General features: G+C 46.1%; 2 protein-coding genes and 1 non-coding gene across 4 annotated transcripts in view; 1 reads left to right on the top strand and 2 right to left on the bottom strand.

The window, feature by feature from the left end:
* Positions 1-608: 608 nt before the first annotated feature.
* On the bottom strand, positions 609-4329 carry LOC149330477 (protein GUCD1). Its single transcript, XM_089561057.1, has one exon. It carries the CDS (start codon positions 3874-3876, stop codon positions 3091-3093), a length of 786 nt encoding a protein of 261 aa, XP_089417183.1. The 5' UTR covers positions 3877-4329; the 3' UTR covers positions 609-3090.
* On the bottom strand, positions 1303-1378 carry TRNAA-CGC (transfer RNA alanine (anticodon CGC)). Its single transcript has one exon. It is a non-coding gene; the product is annotated as a tRNA-Ala (tRNA).
* Positions 4330-10089: 5760 nt separating the features above from the next.
* Positions 10090-21112, top strand: part of Bap170 (Brahma associated protein 170kD) — an 81612-nt gene continuing 70589 nt past the window's right edge. The window contains exons 1-3 of one of the 2 annotated variants that reach the window (XM_089561059.1): positions 10090-10931; positions 11085-11178; positions 11831-11928. In XM_089561059.1, coding sequence (XP_089417185.1) covers positions 10843-10931; positions 11085-11178; positions 11831-11928 — 281 coding nt within the window. In that variant the 5' untranslated portion in view covers positions 10090-10842. Of the gene's footprint in view, positions 10932-11084; positions 11179-11423; positions 11694-11830; positions 11929-21112 lie in introns of those variants that run through there. The other variant, XM_089561060.1, reaches the window with a different exon arrangement.

The following is a 21112-nucleotide window of genomic DNA, read 5'->3' on the forward strand; positions in this document are numbered from 1 at the left end:
TCCAGCACTACATTAGTACAGCATTTCCTGCTGTAGTTGCTGGACATGCAGCTGTAGAGCCTTCTTCATGCATCTCTCAGTTCTTGAAGCAAGAAATATCTGAAACAATCGTAACTTTAAAAATTCAGTGCAACAAGCAGAGGTTTCTAAACCTGTGACTCACATATAACAGCCTTAGCTACTTATGCGCCACAAAACCCAACAATTACAATAACAGTTCACAAGTGTATCTGCAAATTTTTTTTTTGTGAAATGTTATCAGTCTTAGCGTAGCAAACCACCTAGATACTTTGGTCAAATGTTTAGGGGAATCCCCCAATAAGGGAGCAATTACTCATTGGCATCCAGCCAAGCGCAGCCATATGGCTACAAAGGAAAGCTGTACAGCTTTCTCAGAAACTTGGCAGTTAAAGAGAAATTTGTCCTGGTCCAGGATTCGAACCCTGGACCATCGCTTCACCGGAGAAATCGCTCTACCAACTGAACTGGGATGGCTAGCGTATGGTAGGGTGCATGCCAATGACTAATTACTCCCTTACTGCACCTGAATGTTTGTGGCCAGGGTGTTGAGACTGTGAAAAAGTTAAAAAGAAGGGATAAATTCATGGTTGTTTTGCCAAACAGATTAACAACAGGTTTATTACCCATAAAGCACAATGGCAATCACACTAAAGGTGTATGCATAAATGCCTCTGATGTGTTTCACCATTGTAGTTAAAAAAGGTTGAACCAAAGCACAATGCACAAAGAGAATGCATATAGTGTCATATCAGCCCACTTCATTACATGAGCTTGGCTAAATATGGTCAGTTTTGACTTCACATTTATTATTGGTCAATCAAAAACAACCACTTCAAAGAGCACCATACATAAATCAACCACAAACAACCACTGCAAACAGCACCATACATGAATATAACTGGCACTCAAGTGAAGTATACCACATAGTCCCGGTTTACACCAGAAACAATCATTTGGTGCAGTTGATGCAACGCTAGCCCCTGAGATTTGAAGAATATAGCACCGTTTTTAAATTTGCAGTTTGCTTTTTTCTTGACTGCACTACAGTAATAAAAATCAGTCGATTTTGTTTGTCGTAAATTACAGCTGTGCTCAGAACAGAAATTGCATATATATATATATATATATATATGAGAGAAGCCAACAGCCACAGAAACTAAGGACCACAGGGGATTTCTTTTACACTTATTTATTTTGTGGTGTTGATCAATGGAGAATATTACTGAATATGCTGTCGCTTAAAGATAATTGATTAGAAAAGCAGAAGAAAAAGCAACCACATGCCGCCCGTGGGAACCGAACCCACGGCCTCCGAATTGCGCATCCGGTGCTCTACCCACTGAGCTACGGCGATGGCTGTCAGATCTTCTGCTTTCGGGGGTATTTATGTTTACAAGTGACCTAACCTGACGGATTCAAGAAGCCCAAATCCAGACTGTTATCAATTATTAGTGGTAAAAAAATGACCCACATGAATTGCATCATATTGGCTATTTATGTATCAAGTGAAGAAAGCCTTGTAAGGCCAACGTTCAGTGGGGTGACCCATGTAAATGGTGTGGATGCAGGGGCTATAAAAGGCAGAACACATTTTTGTGATGACAAAAACTGCATGTTAACTTGACCAAAATGCTTCTTGTTAAAAGGTTTGGTTTATTGGGGTTTGTCCCAAAGCGACTCAGGCTATGAGGGACGCCGCAGTGAAGGGCTCCGGAAATTTCGACCACCTGGGGTTCTTTTTCGCCAAAAGATACTTGTCTAAGGCCTCATAACAGCCACTTCTCTCTTAACAATTTGGAAGGATTGTCACTGTTATACTGGCTTCAGTAAAACCACTGCTGCTGCCTGCAACAAAAATCGCACTGTACAATGACACTGCAAAAGAACAGCACAACTGTGCGATACCGCTATGTGCTGTCATGAACCTCAAACACTCCGAAGAAACCCGAGCAACCAACTTTTACTGCGAGCACATACATTATTAATGAAAAATAAACACACTGTGTCTTTCGGTCATAAAAAGTGAACACATGAACACTGCGGTCAACAAAATATTGCAAAGAGGGTATGCCAAAACAGCACACGTTGGCACAATGAGATCACACATTTGCTAGTAATTTTACTTCCACTATCTGTAGAGCACAACCTCAGAGGTTCTTAACCCCACCCATGGCAGTTTTGCTTCCCAAAAACGATAGCTTTGATGCTGTGGCTATGTTTTGCATGCTCATTATGCAAATGAACACTCATAATGCTTCTTACAATGCAATCAATGGGTTTGGACAAGTAACGAGAGATGGTTGAGCAAATTATGAGCAGAATAGCACCCATACAATGCAAGGCATATAAAAATTTGCGAGATTATGAACAATAGGTGTCAACAAAAAATTTCGAATAAGATCATGATATGTGATATGGTATGGTATCATATGTGGGGTTCTACTTTCTAAAGCTGCATGCGGTCTATGAGAGATACCACAGCAGCGGGCTCTTAAACCACCTTGGGAGTTCTTCAATGTGCAGTGGCATTGCACAGCATTGCATCTCGAATAAGAGAGAGGAATTATGATTACATTCACCTCTGCACTACCATGCAGCTAAAAAGGTAATCTACACTTCTCTCACATCATTAGATGGATGTCAGTGACTACGATTCTCTGATCCCAATTAAACTGCACATAAGTTTTATCGCAGAAAAATGCACATCATCGCATTGCACCTGCTCTTAGTTAACGTTAACACTGGAACAACCGCGTTGCACGCTCGTAACCAATGCAAAACAACACTGCTGAAGGAACTGATATGCATCCTTGGCACACTACACTGCCACGCGTTTTCCATCACTAAACACGCTTGCTGCGTTAAGAGTCCCTCCAACCAATGGCGTCTGCTTATTGTCATGACGTCATGGTCAACCACTTGCCTTGCACCTGACGCGGTGCAGTTTGCTAGCGACCGTAGCACGTCTGACAAGCGACGTCATGACAATAGGCAAACGTCATCGGTTGGCCGGATTCTTTTAAGAGACAATTACCGCTCTGTTCTCCCGAATTATACCCGTCCGTAAAGTTACGATCTAACGACACTTCCCGACGGGGGCCTGGCGTTGACGAATACGACGTCTTCGTCGGTACCCAAGCGCTTTCGCGCTCTATCCAACGTCTCGAACGTGACCGTACACAGGCGCTCGGTTTTAGACGGGTTCCGATAAATGAACCTCCTTTCCTGAAGCCTGTATCCACACAGCACGATGTAGTGGCCCTGATACGGGGCATATCGCGCAAGCACCCCCGCCACCTTCGACACGATCCTGTTCTTCTGGCAAGAGTCGCAATGCAACTGTCCGTGGTCAACTAGAACGATCACGGGAAGCCCTCGGGAAAGGTGCTCCAAGAGTTCGGCGGTCGTCGTAGACCTCTGGCAAACAGCAAGACCCTTAGATGCGGCGTCTCGGAAACGATCTTCGACCCTCTGGAAATCCCACTGGAGCGATTTCTTGTAGTAGCACTCCTTCTGGAACATGGGGTTCACGCCGAGCGTTACGGTGGCGTACAGGTGGTCAACGCCGAAGCGACGAAGCAAGTAACACAGGTCGATGGTCCAAGTGCTCTGGTGGTATCCTTCCTCTTGGCTGATCTGGTCACGGTTGACGAGTAAGTAGCTACGCTGGTCCTCGGGCAAAACCATAGCGACGCACGAAACACCGCAGTCCCACGACAGGCTCTGCTCGACGTGTGGAAGGTGTATGTCTACAGAATCGTGTGGACGCGTCGCGTCATTGTTATCTTTCTCCTGGTGCTGATCCATTGTGGTCCTGCAGAGCCGAAGTACGGACAAGCTCTTTGGGTCCGTCATCACACGTATCCGTGACGCCTTAACGCCGATCACACCGCGAAAGCCGGCAGTAAGGTCCCATTTCTTCAAATAAGTAAGACAAGCTGGCTGTGTGTACCGGTTTTCACAGTAAACAGGTCAGTCTTCAGAAGAGCAACACAAAACACCGCCTCCAGCGCGTCTAACTCTGCTTTTCCTTGTTTCTATCACGTGACTGCATTGCAGTACAGTACCAGTCTATTTTCATATGTCTGTCTTGCTTGTCCGCCTCGCGCAGCGTTTTACCGCGAGGTGGCGCCAGCTTACTACAATTTTAGAGCGCGGGTTTTTTGAGTGGGGTTTTGCAGCGTCGGCAGAGAAAACGACAGTCTATGTAGGCCTGCTCCTCCAACAAGCGGAAAATAAAATTTTTTATTGAAACTGTAGAAAAAAATAATGTTTTAGGATAGAGTGGTGAGTCGATGCACATGTTTGCAATGAAAATATCACAGTATTAATTTTTGTAGTAGTGCAGGGTACGGACAAAAGGATAAAACATTCACAGCTAACCAAGGCATATACATTATATAATTGTTATTTCGCCCGGTTTTCTAAATTCGATAACATTGGAGTGGTCGTTACACCGAAATCCAACGATGTCTGATTGTTCAATAGAGGTCGCGTGGCCTTGTGACGTGATCATAACCTTCCCTGATGCGGCACCTTGACTGGTCGAGAGGTCAAGTGACCTTGTGTCATCAAAACCTGCTTACCGTGGCAATTAATGATTGATCGAGAGAGATCATGACCTTGTGACGTCATCACAACCGTTCTACCGGGTTGTGAGCAACTTATTTTCATACCTGCTTAGTGCATTAGATAGCGAAAACTATTATAGCTGTGGTTTAGCTATTTCGCTATGCATTTGGCCGCGGAATCTACAGTGTCAGTCGTAAAAGAGAAAGACTAGCCGTGCTAATGCAAATCAGCCAAATGTGGTAAGCATCCTGCCATACGTCTCCTTTCGCAGTTCGCTCTCTCCTAAAATATGGAGAGGGGATTCCCGCCTCTCCAATTTGCCACCTGCCTTTTAATTTAAATGAATTAATGTGCCATTAAATTAATTTCACCAATTAAAAGTATTCTAGCTGATGCTGTAGATTCCATAGCAGAATGCAGGGCTATATGTCAAAACCAAAGCTACAACAGAGTTCGCTGTAAGAACAGGCAAGAACATGAAAGCCTACGAGCAACACTTCTTTACCCGAGTATAAAAAGTATAAAAGTATAAAAGTATAAAACGAGTATAAAAAGCATGGCTTCCCTTACATGTATAAGCAGTGAGGAGGCATATATGAGTAGAGTAGAAAAAAAATTAACGAAACACAGTCTACACAGGCGCAACAATGCTAACAAAGAATCAACAGGGCGCAAGTTCAGCACGATAAAACTTAGTCTGCCATGCAACAAATAGGCAGTACAATATTGCTGCAAACATCAGCACACACTTCCTCTGAGTAACAAGTTATTAATTCTTTCTGCACAGCAAGTCAATGTAGTCTCAGTGTTTCATCAGATTCCCAGATATCATCTCATAGGCAATAAAATATCGCTGGATGTCGCTAGCTAAGAAGTTGAAAGGCACACCACAAGCAAGGCGTTCGGCATAAGGTCACACAAAGACTCCGTAGTCACTGACTGCAGCCCAGGCATTGACAATGCCTAGAAAAGATTCACCCTCCCACACCATTCCCATTCACCCTACCCCCCTCCTCCTCACCGGGCGTTCCTCCTCGAAGGGATGACCCTATTTAAAACCAGCCAATGATGAACGCTTTGCCCAGAGTAATACAAGTCATCTCGTCGAAACAACCGTTGGCAAGCACCCCCCACCCCCTGCTTACATTGTGATTATCAAGAACCATCTCGCCAACTTCCACCAAGAATTATAAACTGCAGTTATTAATATACGTATTTGTGTACATTAGTGATATAATCAAGGAAACCACTGTGGCTGAAAAAAAAATGTATGCCTTGAAGAAGATTTTTGCTTTTAAACCTGGCCTCTGTTCTGCATTCTTCTGATGGGGCTGAGCTGTTTAGATTTTTGCATCACTCCTCAGTGTGGCTTTTCCGCTAAGGAGGCAGAATTCAACTCCAGAGAGATTTAATAGTCGCGGCTGTGGGAAAAGATTGCATGAAGAACATCTTATAGGCACCAACATAGGCGGTGAATGGACCAATCAGTGGTTGAGCATGGCGAAACTTTTGCAAAATTTGTTTGCCATAACTGAGGACAAAAAAAGCAAAAAGAAATCCGTTTCGCAACCCCTGTGCACACTGCTCACAATAAATAAGCAAATAAAAAATTCAGGTGGCACTTGGTCTCTCTGAAGTGCTGCAAGGCCTTTCCTTGCGCACTGGTTCGCATATATTTCTTTATTTTTTTTTGTGCTTTTGAGTTTTTACTTATTTTTGACTTTTTCTTGATATTTGTTTCTTAATTTTTTATTCCTTATTTTTCTCTTTTTTTTAATTTCTCCGTCAAGGAAGGGAGGAAGATGGGAGTGAACGAAGACACCGTATTCAATAGACGCGCCTTTGTTCAATCCAAACCATCGAGCTGGCATGGCGGAGTGGTTAGCATGATCGAACAATTTCCTACTCGTTTTTTTATTTATTTATTTTACTTGGAGCATCACAATACCATCCCTTTAATTGGTTGCACGGCTACTAGCCAAAGTACAATTGGCCCCGTTTGAAATTCGCGCACTGTGACGTCATGACCATTTCGACCAATTGAAAAGCGTGATCCATAACTACAGCGCAAACGACAGGACAGAGATGAAGAAGGGACACCACACAGCGCTGACTCACAACTGCATGCAGTGTCGACTGCATTCTTTCTGGCCGCCAGGGAGGTATTTATACCTTCTGGCATCCAATAAACTTTAGTTGTGAGTCAGCGCTGTGTGGTGTCCCTTCTTCATCTCTGTCCTGTCGTTTGCGCTGTAGTTATGGATCATCAAAAACACCAACTCGCCCAACAAATGCTTTTGTGAAAAGCGTGACATTTCCGTCGACAACTCCTGCTTACAACGATGAGGCATTAAAGGCTTCCGCGTATTCTCTGGGTTAAATCATTACCTGGAGTCCTGAAAATAGACCAAGAAGGTAAGAACCAGGTGAGGACATCCTCAGGACGTCCTCAGGATGTAGTTGTGTTGTCAGACGCCAAAGAAGGAAGTTTAAAAGCAATACGAAAAGGAGGGAAAGTAAAGTAAACCACTACTGGGGATAAAAGGCGCCGTTTCGTTGACATATCACGCAGCCACGACTTCGTTTACTGACGTCCTGAAGGTAGGCATTCCGTAAGCATATTCGTAGCGATCTGGCGCAAAGAAGTAGAGGTGGAGGGGGTATGCGTTCACGGCATAAAGATAAAATAAAAATCTCTGCCTCTCCCGTAAACGAGACTAGAGTAAGCATGAAATGTTTACGGGCCTAATGTCATCTCGGTGGACACCCGAACCGCACCGTACAGGAAGGGAGGAACGCCACCACCCGTTCAGCGCAATGCCTTGCCATTTGAACGCAAGGTTTTTTGAGGAAAGGAAAGGCGCAGTAATTCTCTGCCATCTCGGTGGACACCCGAACCGCACCGTAATGGAAGGGAGGAACGCCACCACCCGTTCGGCGCGACGCCTTGCCCTTTGAACGCAGCGCTTCTCCCCCGGATCACGTATGACAACGAAGTGTAACGTGGCATTTATGTGCTTTTTGCACGGGTTATTAGAAATCGGAAATTATAATTCCGTGCATTATCAAACCCACAGCTCCACTGATATCTTGATAAACATTGAGAAGGCACTGGCAGCAGTTATTTTTTGTCTCATTTGAAGACCAACCGGCGCTTGCATGCCGGTCGCGTAGGAGGGCTTAGAGAGTCTCGTTAAATCTCGTACGGTGCCCGGATGTTCTCGTTTCAGAGCCCGGATGACTGGAATTCAGTGCCCGGATGAGTGGATTTCAGTGCCCGGATGACTGGATTTCAGTGCCCGGATGAGTGGATTTCAGTGCCCGGATGATGGCTCTCGGCGTGACGTCACCACACTGCCGACAACGGGAGCTAAAAGCATTTCATGCTTAATAAACTGAACAAAATGCAGCGACAGGAGCTTCAGATACTCGCTTAAAATCCAAAAGCGAGAGCGTCTAAATAATTTTTCATTTTCTAAATAATACGGCTGCCTTACTGGGAATATCCGTCGTGGTGGCTTAATTTGTGGTTAAGGCGGTCGTCTACTGAGCTAGAGTTCCCGGGTTCAAACCCGACCGCGTTTCAATGAAGGCGGAAGGCAAAGGCGCCCGTGTGCTGTGCGATGTCAGTGCACATTTAAGATCGCCTGGCGGTCGAAATTATTCCGGAGCCCTCCACATGGCACCTCTTTCTTCCCGTTTTCTCTCACTTCCTCCTGTATCCTTCCCCTTGAGGCGCGGTTGAGGTGTCCACCGAGATGTGAGACAGATACTGCGCGATTTTTACTCAAAAAAAAACTAATTTTCCAAAATTCATTTGCGCTCAACAATACGTCGCCCGGCTACTTAATTTGGCACATATGACCAGGAAACTGCGGAGTAGTTGTAGTGAAAAATTTTATTGTCCAAGTGAGAAAGGCTTCGAAACGGCTTGCCGCCGCATTGCGCTCAATGCAGCCCAGCGGGATAGTGGGTTCAGAAGAGCAAGGTTCCGGGCTAGTTGGTAATGCATTTAAAGGAAGAAACAGCGTGACGAAACACGGACACACGAGCGCTGACTCACAACTGAAAGTTTATTCTGGTGGGAAGACCCTTTAAACAGAAAACATGAGGGGGTGGGTAACAGGGCTGTTCAGCGATAACCGGCAATCAGTGTGGTCGCGTCACAAGATGACACAAAAACACAACAGGGAACAAAAGAAGGTTATAAGCGATAAAAAGACGGTGTAAAGGGCCGCGTAACAGTGGTCAGGTAGGTAACTTAACAAAAACTATGAAAAAGTAGCCAAAAGGGCGGGGAAAGGTAAAAACTATGAAGGACACTGAAAAAAATTATACAGGTGAAACCATAAAAATATAACACACGTAAAAACGTGAAGAAGGTAACAGTTTAAAAAAAAGTGCCCAAAAACTGGAACTAAAAGCAAGATAAAAGCGGTAGCAACGAGGATTCCGTGGATTAATCAGCCGCCGTAGACACCCTGGCAGCAGCGCTGGCACGGTGCTTAGCCTGCGGAACGCAGTCGGGGACGGGAATGCTGCTAACAAATCAGGCGTTTCGTACAGGAGGCGCTGGCAGTACACATTGCAGGTAAACAAACATGAACCAACAATAAGGCACCATCCTCCATGGCACCATCCAAGCAACAACAGTTGGCGCGGCATTAGCGTGCTCTAGTTCTATTATTCGCCACGGCTGACTGACGCCGCCACCTACCATCACAACTACCGAGATTGTACCCTTGCTAGAGGTCTACATTCCTATCGAGATCCTAAACACAACCTAAACATCGCCGAGCAAGTGCACCAGTGATTAGGTAGAATGATACAACAACCGAATTAATTTTTCTAATTGCTCACGGCCACACACTCACGCCCTACAGAAGTAAAAAAAACCATAGGATTTGTTCAGTAGGCTTATTTTCGGTTTCACCCCAATGTTAAAACGGTAAATTATATCTGAAATTTATCAGTCCGGTTATACCACAGCATAGCAGTTTTATAGCGGTGGTTCTTATTCTCTGAGCTATTACTGTAATAAAATGCAATGACCCAGCTGACGCTGTTCAATCCAGGTTCAATCACCCTCATGCAGACTGTGCACATTATCCTGAATTGATATTCTACACACCAGGCGTTAAACCTCAAACTTTTCAAAGGTCACCATGTTTAATAGCCTTTCTATAGAATGTAACATTTATTTTAAAGCATAATAGGGCTCAAAACACTATCACAAGCCACTCACAGCGGATTATTAGTCATGGTGGGGTGTAACACGAGAGCAAGGGCTTATTTAACATTTATTTCGAGTTTTTTTTTGTCCTTCCTTAACACCAGAGAATTTTTTTAGGCGACTCCTATTTTCCGAATCGAAACAAATATATCAATTTGCAGCGCAGTCGGTCACGTGGGGGCTGGTCGAACAATTAATAGTACTGACTGACGGTAGATGGCGCCTGCCGTACCGTCGTTCGGCTGCTTAACGATTTGTTTGCATCAGCCAACATCGCGTACTTGATCCGTTTAATTTGAAAAGTAAACACACAGGTTAAATATGCGCAGAGCGAGATGTCGATCGTAGCACCTGGTAACATCGTGACACGTTAAAGAGAAGGGAAGACGATAGGTGTACAGGAAGCAGGGTAGTCTGCACTCGTATGAATCACGACAAACAGCAGCGACGCTTCACCTTTATTTAGCTCAGAACCCTGGCGGCACCATCGTGGCAACGACAACGAAGACTCCGTCGGGGGAACAGCCGAAGTGTTCGCTATAACTTCGTTAATCAGGAGCGATCCGCGCGCTAAGAACGAGCGAAACAAACGCGAAATCCAACCTGAGACGTCGGAGCCGCGTCAGCCATCTTGGGAGAGCCATGAAGACAATAGTAGCGGGAGAGGAGGCGGCGCGCAAGCGGGAGAGGGGTATGTAATGACATCGATAGGTTTTTTTTTTAAGCGTTTTCTAACCTTGTGACGTTTTGGGCTCCGGTGTGATAGTGGTTTCTTGATGCGCGGTGCTCGGGATGTGCGGTGCTGGGGACCCGGGATGTGATCGGAGCCGGCCGGCCACCGAAAAACGTGCCCAGTGAGTGTGAATCGCGGCCGGGAAAGTGTCGGCGCATTGGCGCGCCTCGAACGAGGCTTAGCTCGCCATCGGGGCCCGCAGGCCTCGGCGGAACCCACCCGCTCGATGAACGTCAGGTGAGGCACCGCGGCGCGCGCGGGCGAGCTCCGTTGAGCCGGAGCCATGGAAAAGCTTCACAAGGAGCCCGGCGATTACACCAAGGATTCTTCGTCGTTCACGCTCGAGCTGCAAAAGTTCCACGAAAGCCGCGGGTGAGCAACTTCTACTTTTTCGGGGCCGAGTGAGTCCCCCGCGAGCCATTGTGGAAGTTTTTTTCGCTCGGGGAAAGAGTTTGTCTTTGAGCGCCGGGTTTGTTGCTCGCGCGGTCGGACCGCGGCCTGACTGGGCCCTTTCGACGATCGCAGGAGTCCGTTCCGGCATGCGCCTCGGATAAACGGCCGAGAAGTGGATCTGTTCGCCCTCTACAACAGCGTGACGGCGGTCGGCGGCTGGCAGAAGGTAAGCGGGGGGCGGCGGGTTTTGAATTTACCTCCAAATTTCTCGCGCGACGCGGGTCCGGGACCGGTCGTCCGACCCCTCGGTCGGTCTTCGGGACCCTTCGCGGCGCATCGCGGCCGTCGCAAGCCCAGTTTCGGGCAGCATTTGTCGGCGTGCTCGCGTTTGAATGACCGTCGTGTGCGACGGTCGGGTCTCGGCGAGCTGGCGGGGGAGGGTGAGGGGGGGGACTCCGTAGTTCGGCACGGCGTTGCTGGCCCCTGCTTCGACGCGTCGGGTGAACGCCGGACACCTGGGCCGACGTGCGGTCGCTTCGGGGCCGTTCGGGCCAGCGGTCGCTGCCGTGGCGGGTGTCCCCGCGGTCTCGAATTGGGCCCATCTTTTTCGAAACAAAGGCAGCCAGCTGCGCTAGGACTAACGTGGATGTCTCTTCTCCTGCTTGTGTTGCCTGCGTCGCAAGCCGCTGTAAGCCGAGACTGCGAAGCGAAGGCACGCACGCCCGCCGTGACTGCTTCTCGGTGGGGGGGTTTTCTTTCCGTTAGTCGTCGGCGAGCGCCTCGGCCGTTAACCGCGCCGAGACGCGAAAGCCTGCCGTGCTCGAGGCGGGCCCTCCTCAACATTTTCGTTTTCTCGGCTCCCCTTCCCCTGTTCGTAGGTGAACGACCTACTCAAGTGGGATTACATTCTCGACAAACTCAACTTTCCCAAGGCCTGCGCCAATGCATCCCTGGCTCTGCGGCAAATCTACGTCCGGTGAGTGTCTTGCTGAGGCTGCGAGGGCGCGCTGCTGGCTTGCCGCATGCTGCGCTGTGTTTACACCGGCCCAGCTTCTTTCCCTGGTCCACGTGAGAGACTGCGGCGCGCGCGCGCGCCTGTGATCCCATTCAAACTCGGTGGAGAGGAGGAAAGCCAGCGTGTGTGTGTGTGTGCGTGCGTGTGTTTTCACTGCCGCTTTTGCCGGTCGGTGTCTAGCGTCTCGTCGAACCGGACGCCGCTGTGTCGTCGTTGCCTGGGGTTCTCGTGGTCGCGCGCTTACCCCCGACGTCGCGACGTGGTCGCTCGAGGTCCACCTGGGACCCCGGGCTGGTACATGCACTCGAACCCGGGTCTACGGCGGCCTCTAGGCTCTAGCCGATCCAGCCTGCATTAAGTTTTAGTAACGACTGGCGGCACTGGCGTTTTGGACAGTCCAGTTCTTGAGGTGGTGTATTTGTTGGTCTTTGGGTGGCATAGGTTACTTTTGGGTGCTTAATGAGCAGGGAAAATGTCAGATTTTTTAACAGGCATGCTCCACTGAACATTGGAAGCTAGTTTTACGAGCACCACACATCTACACAACACTTGGGGAATGCTTGTGCTGACATCACAAGCTGAGATGCGAGATCATCCCAAAACCACTATCAGTAGGTACCTTTTGTGATGGGTGAACTGCTTTTAATATTGTAGCACCTTGTGATATCGGTTCACTAGGGAATTGCCTTCGATTGAATCGGTTCTTTCGTTTGTCATTGGTAACCTACTTGTGTCTATAGTATGCAAAACATAATCTCTGCCGTGACATTTTTTGACACCCTGAGGAATTATTTACTTCTTGTGCTGTACATCAGTAAGGCCATTTTTCGTGATATTTTTCAGAAGAATTAATGTTATGCTGTCTTCTACTTTAGCTCAGCTCAAGAGTCGATTTATTCGCAAAGCCAGTCTAGGTTCCTTTTCGCACATTGTTTCGGTTTCACTTCTGGGTACAAAATGATGCTGAGATGTCCTGAATGATGTGACACTTCACGAGCGCAGGAAAATTAGGGCAGCTAAGTGGAGGAACTATAGCCTTTATGAAAGTGCATTTCAAGTGAGAAAAATTCATCAAATTTTGTGCAATGTGCACTGTTAGTGGCCGGGAGATGCTTGACCTCAAGTTCCTAAAGAGAGTGCATGACTCTGTTGTGTCCCAATAAATGGTGGTTTAGATTACCATTTAATCATGAATGGTTTAATTACCTGTAACTGTCATTTGACAGTATATGGTGATCTTACCTGGAGTCCCTTACTTTACCTGTCAGGTCTTCTGATTTCACGTGTGAATCAGTTGTAATAGCAATAAGCAATTTTACAAGAGTGTTCAATTTTGGTGATCTGCATTAAATATGAAAGACGAGAGAATATTGTATGAGAGCATGTAGCGATGCCTCAAGCCGTTGACTCGTATTACTTTCATGTACAAAACTGTAGAAAGAAACAGTATTTCACGCAATTTTGTGACAAACACATTCCTTTCGACAATGGTTTGCTTCTTGGAGGAAATGCGCTTGAAGATTTTCTATGTTTCGTGGCTCCTAAAGGAAAACAAACACTTTTTAAACGAACTGTAGCATTTTAGAAACTTCGGGTTCTTTACCACACTAAAAAAAAACAACAAAAACTTTGTGCTTGGTGCTTGTTGGTCTGAACTGCCTATGCGTCATGAAACCCGACACAGCTAGTCATCGCGACTGTTCCATTGTATGCTTTGCTTCTTCTGAATCCCACCTTCTTTAGTTTCTCATGACATGACGCTTAAAGAACGTCTAGATCAATCAGCATATGTGGACGTTTCATCCATGGGAATGCCATCTTGAGAGACAAGGTTTAATGTCAACCAAAGGTGACAAGACTGAAGTTATGGCCATTTGTTAGATGCTGAGCTTTAAAGACATCCATTTTCTCAGTGTTGTAATGTGTCACACTTGTGGCTTGTCTGGCCATTTGCTATTTTTTTTTTTCCGTTGCATACTTTTAACCATGCATATTTCGTAATCCCAGAAGGCTGATTGAGTAAGAGCATTTGAGAAAATAGCATTTAGACCTGCATTTGAGGGAATCTAGACGCATGGCCGCTTCTACGAGTTAATCGCTTTTAAGTTAGTTGGTAACCTAATTCGTCGATATTTAGATCATTCTCATAAAACACTTGTATGTAGCCCTGAACTGAACATCAGGTTTGATATTGCGCATACTCTTGCTGCAGTAAGTAAGGCTAGGAAAACATGTTGAGGCTTTGCACAGAGCTCAGTAGATTGATGTGAGGGTGTGGCGTGTAGCAGATTTTGATGAGAAACCAAAGAAAAAAATAGGTGAGAAAGCATCCTAATGTTTTTCTTTTATTGCATTAATTGGCTGTAAAGTTGGGTGAGGCGGCATGGATGGCTGTGTACGGATACATTGTTCTCCACATTTTTCATTTACCTTTTTTTGGACTAGTATCTTACTTAAAAATGAGGCATTGTGTGCGTGTGCTACATTTCTTGGAACGGCCCCTTCATGTGTGGCGAAGCAAAGATAAGCTTCTAAGTAGATTTTTTTTTCCGATACAGAAGCTTTTTGTCTGCATTTCATTTTTGTGCGAGTAATAGTGCGATGTAATAATGCGTGGGGAGTCTCGACTTGTTCTCCTGCGACATTTTCTTCTGAGCTAGCTAACGACCAATTTTCACGAACTTTTCAAAGATAGTTTTTGTCCTGTGTAGCTTAGCTATAGCTCTTTGGCAAAGGGGAGGTAGTTAGGGAAGCAGCGCGCACAGAAAAGGCGGAACACTACGTATAAAATAGGACCAAACAGGAGCACACTAGCAACTCTTCTTGGTGAGCATGCGTGCATCCTTTTTTGAAAGTGTTGGCAACTGAGCACAATGGGGCTGTGTTCTTGGGGTAAATGAAAAATAATTAAAAGAAAAGACTGAAGAGCTCCGAAAGGCACCGATAAGTTATTTCAGCGAGCGGTTAGGTGAAAACATCATGATGGCACGCGTGATGAAGCATACTTAATTCCTAGGAACTTGCGTTTGGTGTCCGACAATGCAATCGATGCTGAACTAATGCACGAATGGTTACCTGCCGCGACTATGTTGGAGGCCTCTAAAATCTCCGTCAAGTTTCGGCTTCCCGTGGCAGTTGCGATTGCATACAGTACTTTTTCCCACTTAACGGTGGCTGCAAATGCATGTAGGGGATACCTGTTGTGTGTTATCACATGCCTTGGAGTGCATTGTTATGGGACGCTTCATTTTTGTGTGTGTGTGCGTGTTAATGCATAGTTCACAGTTCAGGTTTGCTTGCACCGCTGCTGTGGGCTGGGCGGGGACTTCCGAGGTCAGCGCAAGCTACGCGATGTTCTCAGGTCTAGATCAGCTTCGTTAGTTTCTTTTCTTCTAAACGCCAGCAATGTCGTCAGTCCTAAAGCGCTTTTGCAGAATTTCTTAGTTTTCGTCTCCTTGAAATGCTATGCTGCGGAGTCCAGCACTGAGTGCGTGAAATAAATTGAAAATATGCTCACATTTGGGTGAGTTGAGGTGGCATTAGGGTGGTAACACTGCGAAGAACAGGACAAACAAAAAAAGCAGGACAAAAGAGCCTACTGCAAACTGATGAGTTCATTTGGAAAAGGGGTTGGTCACAAGTCAGGTTCACATTTCTCTTCTTTCCTTTGTTCGTTCTGCCTTTCTGGCTGTTGGTGCCTTGTTTGGTTCAGCACTGTAGAAAGCTCTCAAAATGATATGGGCAGGTAGCTGATGGTTTTGTATTTACATGTTTAGTGAATTGGATCGTGAAGCTCGTCTTAATTTACTGCTTTAATGCACCGAGCGTCAGAAAAAAAGACAGCATGCAAGGGCCATGCAGTAACACACATGGTATGCATTGCACCTTTCACGATATGACTGGAGTTGTGCATCAGATACTGGGATGGTGCAGATTTTTGAGGTAGGAAGTACATTGGGTCAGTCATGCTGTCTATGCTCTAAACGTGTTGGGATCAGGAAGAATAAGGACAGTGGGGAAAAAGTAAACGGGTATGAGCTGACAAAACAGCCAGGAAAGCAAACCTTTGCAACATTAGTATTGAAGATATTGTGAGAAAGGATGTGTAGCTTTTTTCAAGTTCAGCTGCGGGGCTTTCTAATGCTCATCAAGTAGGAACGCCCAGATGCTTTGCCCACGGTTGCTTGCCGGAGCTCGAGAACAACTTGTCCCTGGTGATGCTATCAGTGATGGTTGTTGAGCAACAGGATATGGTGTTCTAGAGTGAAAAGGAATTGGAAGTTTCAAATTGTGCGGTTCACAATTTCATAAACATAGAGTGGTTGATGAACCTCTTGCTGTGGCTGCATGCTTTGTGGATGCAATGATGGACTGAAATTTTATGGGCCTTCAACCCAAGACTGACTGGAAAGCGTCCAGTTTTTCAGCGCACGGTATCGGCATTTTTCTTGTCTAGCGGTTGTTTTTTGTCGCGTTGATTTGTTTGAGTCTCGACATTTCTCACTGCACACGGGGAAGTTCACGCTGTGCGCGAAAGAACCGGTAAAAATGCAGCTGCGTTTAAAATTAACTTGGCATTTAGAATGGGCACGCCTCTGAGGTCATTGTCACATGCCACAGGGATTCGCGAGAGACATATTAGATACGTTCAAGACGAGAGGTTGCAGCTGTTTTCTTGGAATGCTGTGGGAAGGGCTCATTAGTGCGTGTTAGCAAAACCGATTTGCTAGAGTTGTGGTACACTTTGTGTTTCAAAAAGCAGCAGGCTGATAATTAGTCTGATATTTATATGTTGGTAGATTGTCATGCCACCTGTGAAAGAAAGCAGTGAAATGAGTGTTGGCGATTGAAGTCAGTGCCTGGCTTTTCCCTGCTCGTAGTGGCCACGGGCATGTAGTGGTCTAAGGCAGTGAGCAGTACAGTGAGCGATGGATAGGGAAATGAAAGGTGTAGCATTGAGAGATGAAAATAATGCAGTCAGCATTTGTACGTAAATACGAGTTTGGGGACTTTTTGGCTCAAATAAAAAGAAAGAAATGGGTATGGGCAGTGCGTACCAAACAGATCTGTAGGTCTTTATTGTTCCTGAAAGAAGTAAATGTTTTAAACAAGCTTTAACGTATTGAACCTTTAGTTCTTCTATTGTTGTAAACAGACATGTTTACTGTGTGTTTGGAGCATGACAGACTTAGCTGCCGATGAGCCATAAAAGCCCAACACATGCGGTGACCCTTTAGGGTAGCAGAACAGATTCCAAGAATGCGAGAACATAATCAGGGTCCCTATGGAGAGGCAAGCTTGGGGAATTTGCTGGAGCGGTGTTGCTGTAGTGAACTACAACAACTTGGTCGATGGTGGCAAACACATGCAAAGTCCACAGAGCCTATCTGGGGCAATTTTAGAAGCTAACGTTTGAAAGGCTGGACTCTGGGGCCTGGTTTTGAGAGTGATGCGGTTGGAGGAATCCATGGGCCACTACAGAGGAATTTGGGAATGTTCTGCTATACCTGGGGCCACATACAGGAAAACTTGTTCAGTTTGTCTTTTTTTCTTTCGCCAGTAACCGACCGTGGACCATTCTTTGTAATCGGCAACGTAACTGCAGTTTGCTGACGTTTACCTGGAAAAGATTTTGCAGCGGCGTATGGGCGGGCTACGTAGAAGCACATGTTTGCCATCGATATGAAAGTGTGGGGGGGGAGTGCTGGTTGAGCTGTTTGCATCATAGCCGCACCACACACTGCACAGGTGTTCAGTGGCTGAAAGGTTTGGTTGGTTAGTTACCTTTTTTTTTTTTTAAGCTTTACTCGTGATAGATGCATTTTTCAGGCCCTTTTCTGTCTGTTCAGCACTTTTAGCAGCCTGCGACCTTTTCATAGCGCCTGTGTCTAGCTTTGCATGCGTGCGTGTGCATATGCATTCAGGGGGAGCCGAAACTGTGTCACGCCTGTGTGGAAACGTACCCTTTGGAAAGCCATGAATCACATGCCTGATCTGCCCTTCGGAGGAAGGGGTGTGCCTGTGAGGTGGATTCGCTTTTTGCGTGCTCTGTAGAACCGTCGCATACTATTCCGTTTCTACATTACAGATTTCTCCAAGCCTCTTTTCTGCTTTGCAGTGCATTCACCTAATGCGCAAATCTGTAGGAGATGTGAAAGCTGTTTGCTGTTGCATTGTTTCGGTCAGCGCTGTGTAATTTCTGTCACCTCAGTGTATTGTCACCCTCATCCCTGCATTAATGCTGTGGTTGGCGATGTGTGTGGTATTCTCTAAGTCACTGCCACTGTATGTGACACATTTACGATTGCCCTCAATATGAGCTGCAACGTGCGAGCTGCAGCAAGAGCTCAGTTCTCGAAGCAGTGCTAGCCCCATGGGGCTGAAAATTGATGCATTTAGCTGTCGATGCAGAGGACAGGGTACACTAAATAGTTGTGCAAGCTGGAAGTTCTGTGTGAGGGTGCATTGATTTGCTATAAAGTTTCAGTTGGCTTGCTTTGATCGCATTGCAAGTTGTATTGAGTATGGCAGTACACAATGTATCTTAGCTGTATATTAGCTCTGCATGCACTGTCTTTGGATTATTAGGAAAGATTTTAGGCTGTAGTCATTTCAGTAGTCCTTGTTGCACTCTTCACTAACCTGCTCTAGCAGTCTTGAGCTCTTGTAATCGCCGCTTATTCCACACTTGCATGCTGCAGGCAACGTTCTCAACTTACTAATTACTTGTCGCCTATGTCATTTGCTGTTACGTTTTGCAAGTCCCTTGTTGGTGTTCAGTAACGCAGAGCTTTCGCACTTTTTGGAACAAGGCACCCTTTTGCCAATGCACAATATTTCCATCTCCATTGCGTTCTTTTTTAATAGGCGTAGATCTGCTCAGTGCTTACAACTTGACTGAGTGTGCATATATTCGGCCTGTGCTGTACGTGCACAGTAAGGTGCCTGTGTGAAATCCCAGCCCAGTGACAGCATAGTTGACGAGGGTGGAATCTTGGGCTAGTCAGTATTGGTGATCCATGGCTTCTGAGGTAGCGCAAACCAAGGTGATGGACGAAGAACAGAAGATACACATACCACAGGTGCTGGCATGGCGCCTGTTGTATGCGTATCTGTTTGTTGTTTGTCGTCTTGGTTTGTGCTACCCCTCATTCCGTGCAGCATGGTTACGGCTAAAAAGATTAAAATTGAATCGGCGTACAGAAGCAAAGCAGTGGTTCCCAATTAAAGGCCAACCCAGTGGACACCGCATGCCCGTCTTTTCAGTTTTTTTTTCTCCTGTGATTCCTGCGTTGGCGTTGGTTCGTGTTGCCTCACAAATTACTTCCCAGCTGCTTCTGTTGACTTCCACTTGGCTGGCTTGTGCCAAGTGTTGCTTTCGCTGTGCCTGTACGTAGTCCGCCTTGCCGTATTGTCTGTCCACGTGAAAGTATGACTTTTGAAGAACGAATTGTGAGAACAGCTGCAGGGTGGTTTTAGTGTTCTTCAGAGCCAGCCTACTCTTGCAAGGTGTCGCTGTGTGCCGCTTGGAGTGGTGATTGTGATAAGCACTTAACAATACTATCTTGGCTCCAGGTTCCTGAAGAAGCAGCATGCATTTGTTCGAGCATTTAGCAGCTGAAATGGAGGCGTGTCATTTGATTTGATTCTTCAGAGCCCCTCGATAAACTTGGTCTTGTGGTTGGCTGAATCGATCTCTGCATTCGCGTTGTCCAGTGCTGTTGCACAAAACCTGGCAGAAACTGCAGTCTTCGATGTCCTCTGCTCTCAAAGGCTATCTCCCCCTCCGAGTGTCTCTTCGGCTTGCTTAGCCAGCTATTTGTAATCAGTGTTCATCGTTTTGCAACCGTGAGTGGGTGCGGAACTGTTGGCCATCTCATTTTGTTCTTTTATTCTTGTTCAAAGCAACTTTGAATAACGGCAAGTTTCAATATTCATTGTGTTTAAGCATTTACTCTGGGTGACTGTGCAGTTTTTGTTAAGTTTCTGTAAATTGTGTGAGCGCTTTTCAATTCTTTAGGACACTGGGAAAATTGAAGGCATCGCAGAAAACCTCTGCTCATGTAAAAAAAACTTGTGTATGCAGCCATTTATGAATTACGCTGTAGTTTTGATTATTCTTTCAGCATATATTGACCTACTTGTTTGTGTACTGAAGACTTAATGCACACTAGGTGACCCTACATGTAAATTTGTTGAGGACGATGTATGTTTATGGCTGTCTTGGTTTTATGGGTTTAGTAGGATTGTTACTACTTGTTTCCATAAATTCCATGCGTCCCAGCATGCAGTTCTTTTCAAGGCAAGTAAAGAGCACTTCCTTCCTTCATATCACTGTATCACAGATGGGGTGGTTTCGACGGGAGATTCCTCACAGGTTTTAAGGCGAAAGCCTTTAATGTCTCATCGTTGTAAGCAGCAGTTGTCGACAGAAATGTCACGCTTTTCAGTTGGTCGAAACGGTCGTGACGTCACAGTGCGCGAATTTCAAACGGGGCCAATTGTACTTTGGCTAGTACCCAGGCAACCAATTGAAGGGATCGTATAGTGATGCTCCAAGTGGGACTGAGCTTAGTTAATTGCTTAATTACTCAATTAGCCTAATTAACTTTTCTAGTCAGGCCATATAGATAAATAAAACCGAGTAAGAAATTGGTCGAGCTTGGGAATCGAACCCCGGTCTTCGGAGTGTGATACGAGCATGCTATCCACTCCGCCATGCCAGCTCGATGGTTTGGGAAGAACAAAGGTGCGTCTAGTGAATACGGTGTCTTCGCTCACTCCCATCCTCCTCCCTTCCCTTCCGGTGAGGTTTAGGTGTCCACCGAGATATGAGAGACAGATACATTTCCTTTCCTCAAAAACCAATTTATCGACGAGCGAGGCATAGAACCCAATGGGCAATGGCGTTCTAATCGACTCGTGGAAGCGTTGCAAGACGCTGTCGCGTTCCGCGAAGCTTAACATCTTAACCACACATCAGTGACCGCAGTTTAGGTAAAGAAAGTGCCCCCCTGAATTTTGACGGGTGTCCACCGAGATGTGTGAGACAGTTACTGCGTAATTTCCTTTCCTCAAATACAATTTTCATTTTCTTCATTACGGGCCATCTTTGTCTTTCTTCTTCCACTCCCTCCCTTCCTCT

Source organism: Amblyomma mixtum, chromosome 9 (assembly GCF_055824585.1).
Source record: "Amblyomma mixtum isolate Tamu chromosome 9, ASM5582458v1, whole genome shotgun sequence".
Lineage (NCBI taxonomy): Eukaryota > Metazoa > Arthropoda > Arachnida > Ixodida > Ixodidae > Amblyomma > Amblyomma mixtum.

What these genes read in the sequence shown, in the direction of transcription:
- LOC149330477 (XM_089561057.1), bottom strand. Translation starts at nt 3,876, where the DNA reads ATGACGGACCCAAAGAGCTTGTCCGTACTTCGGCTCTGCAGGACCACA.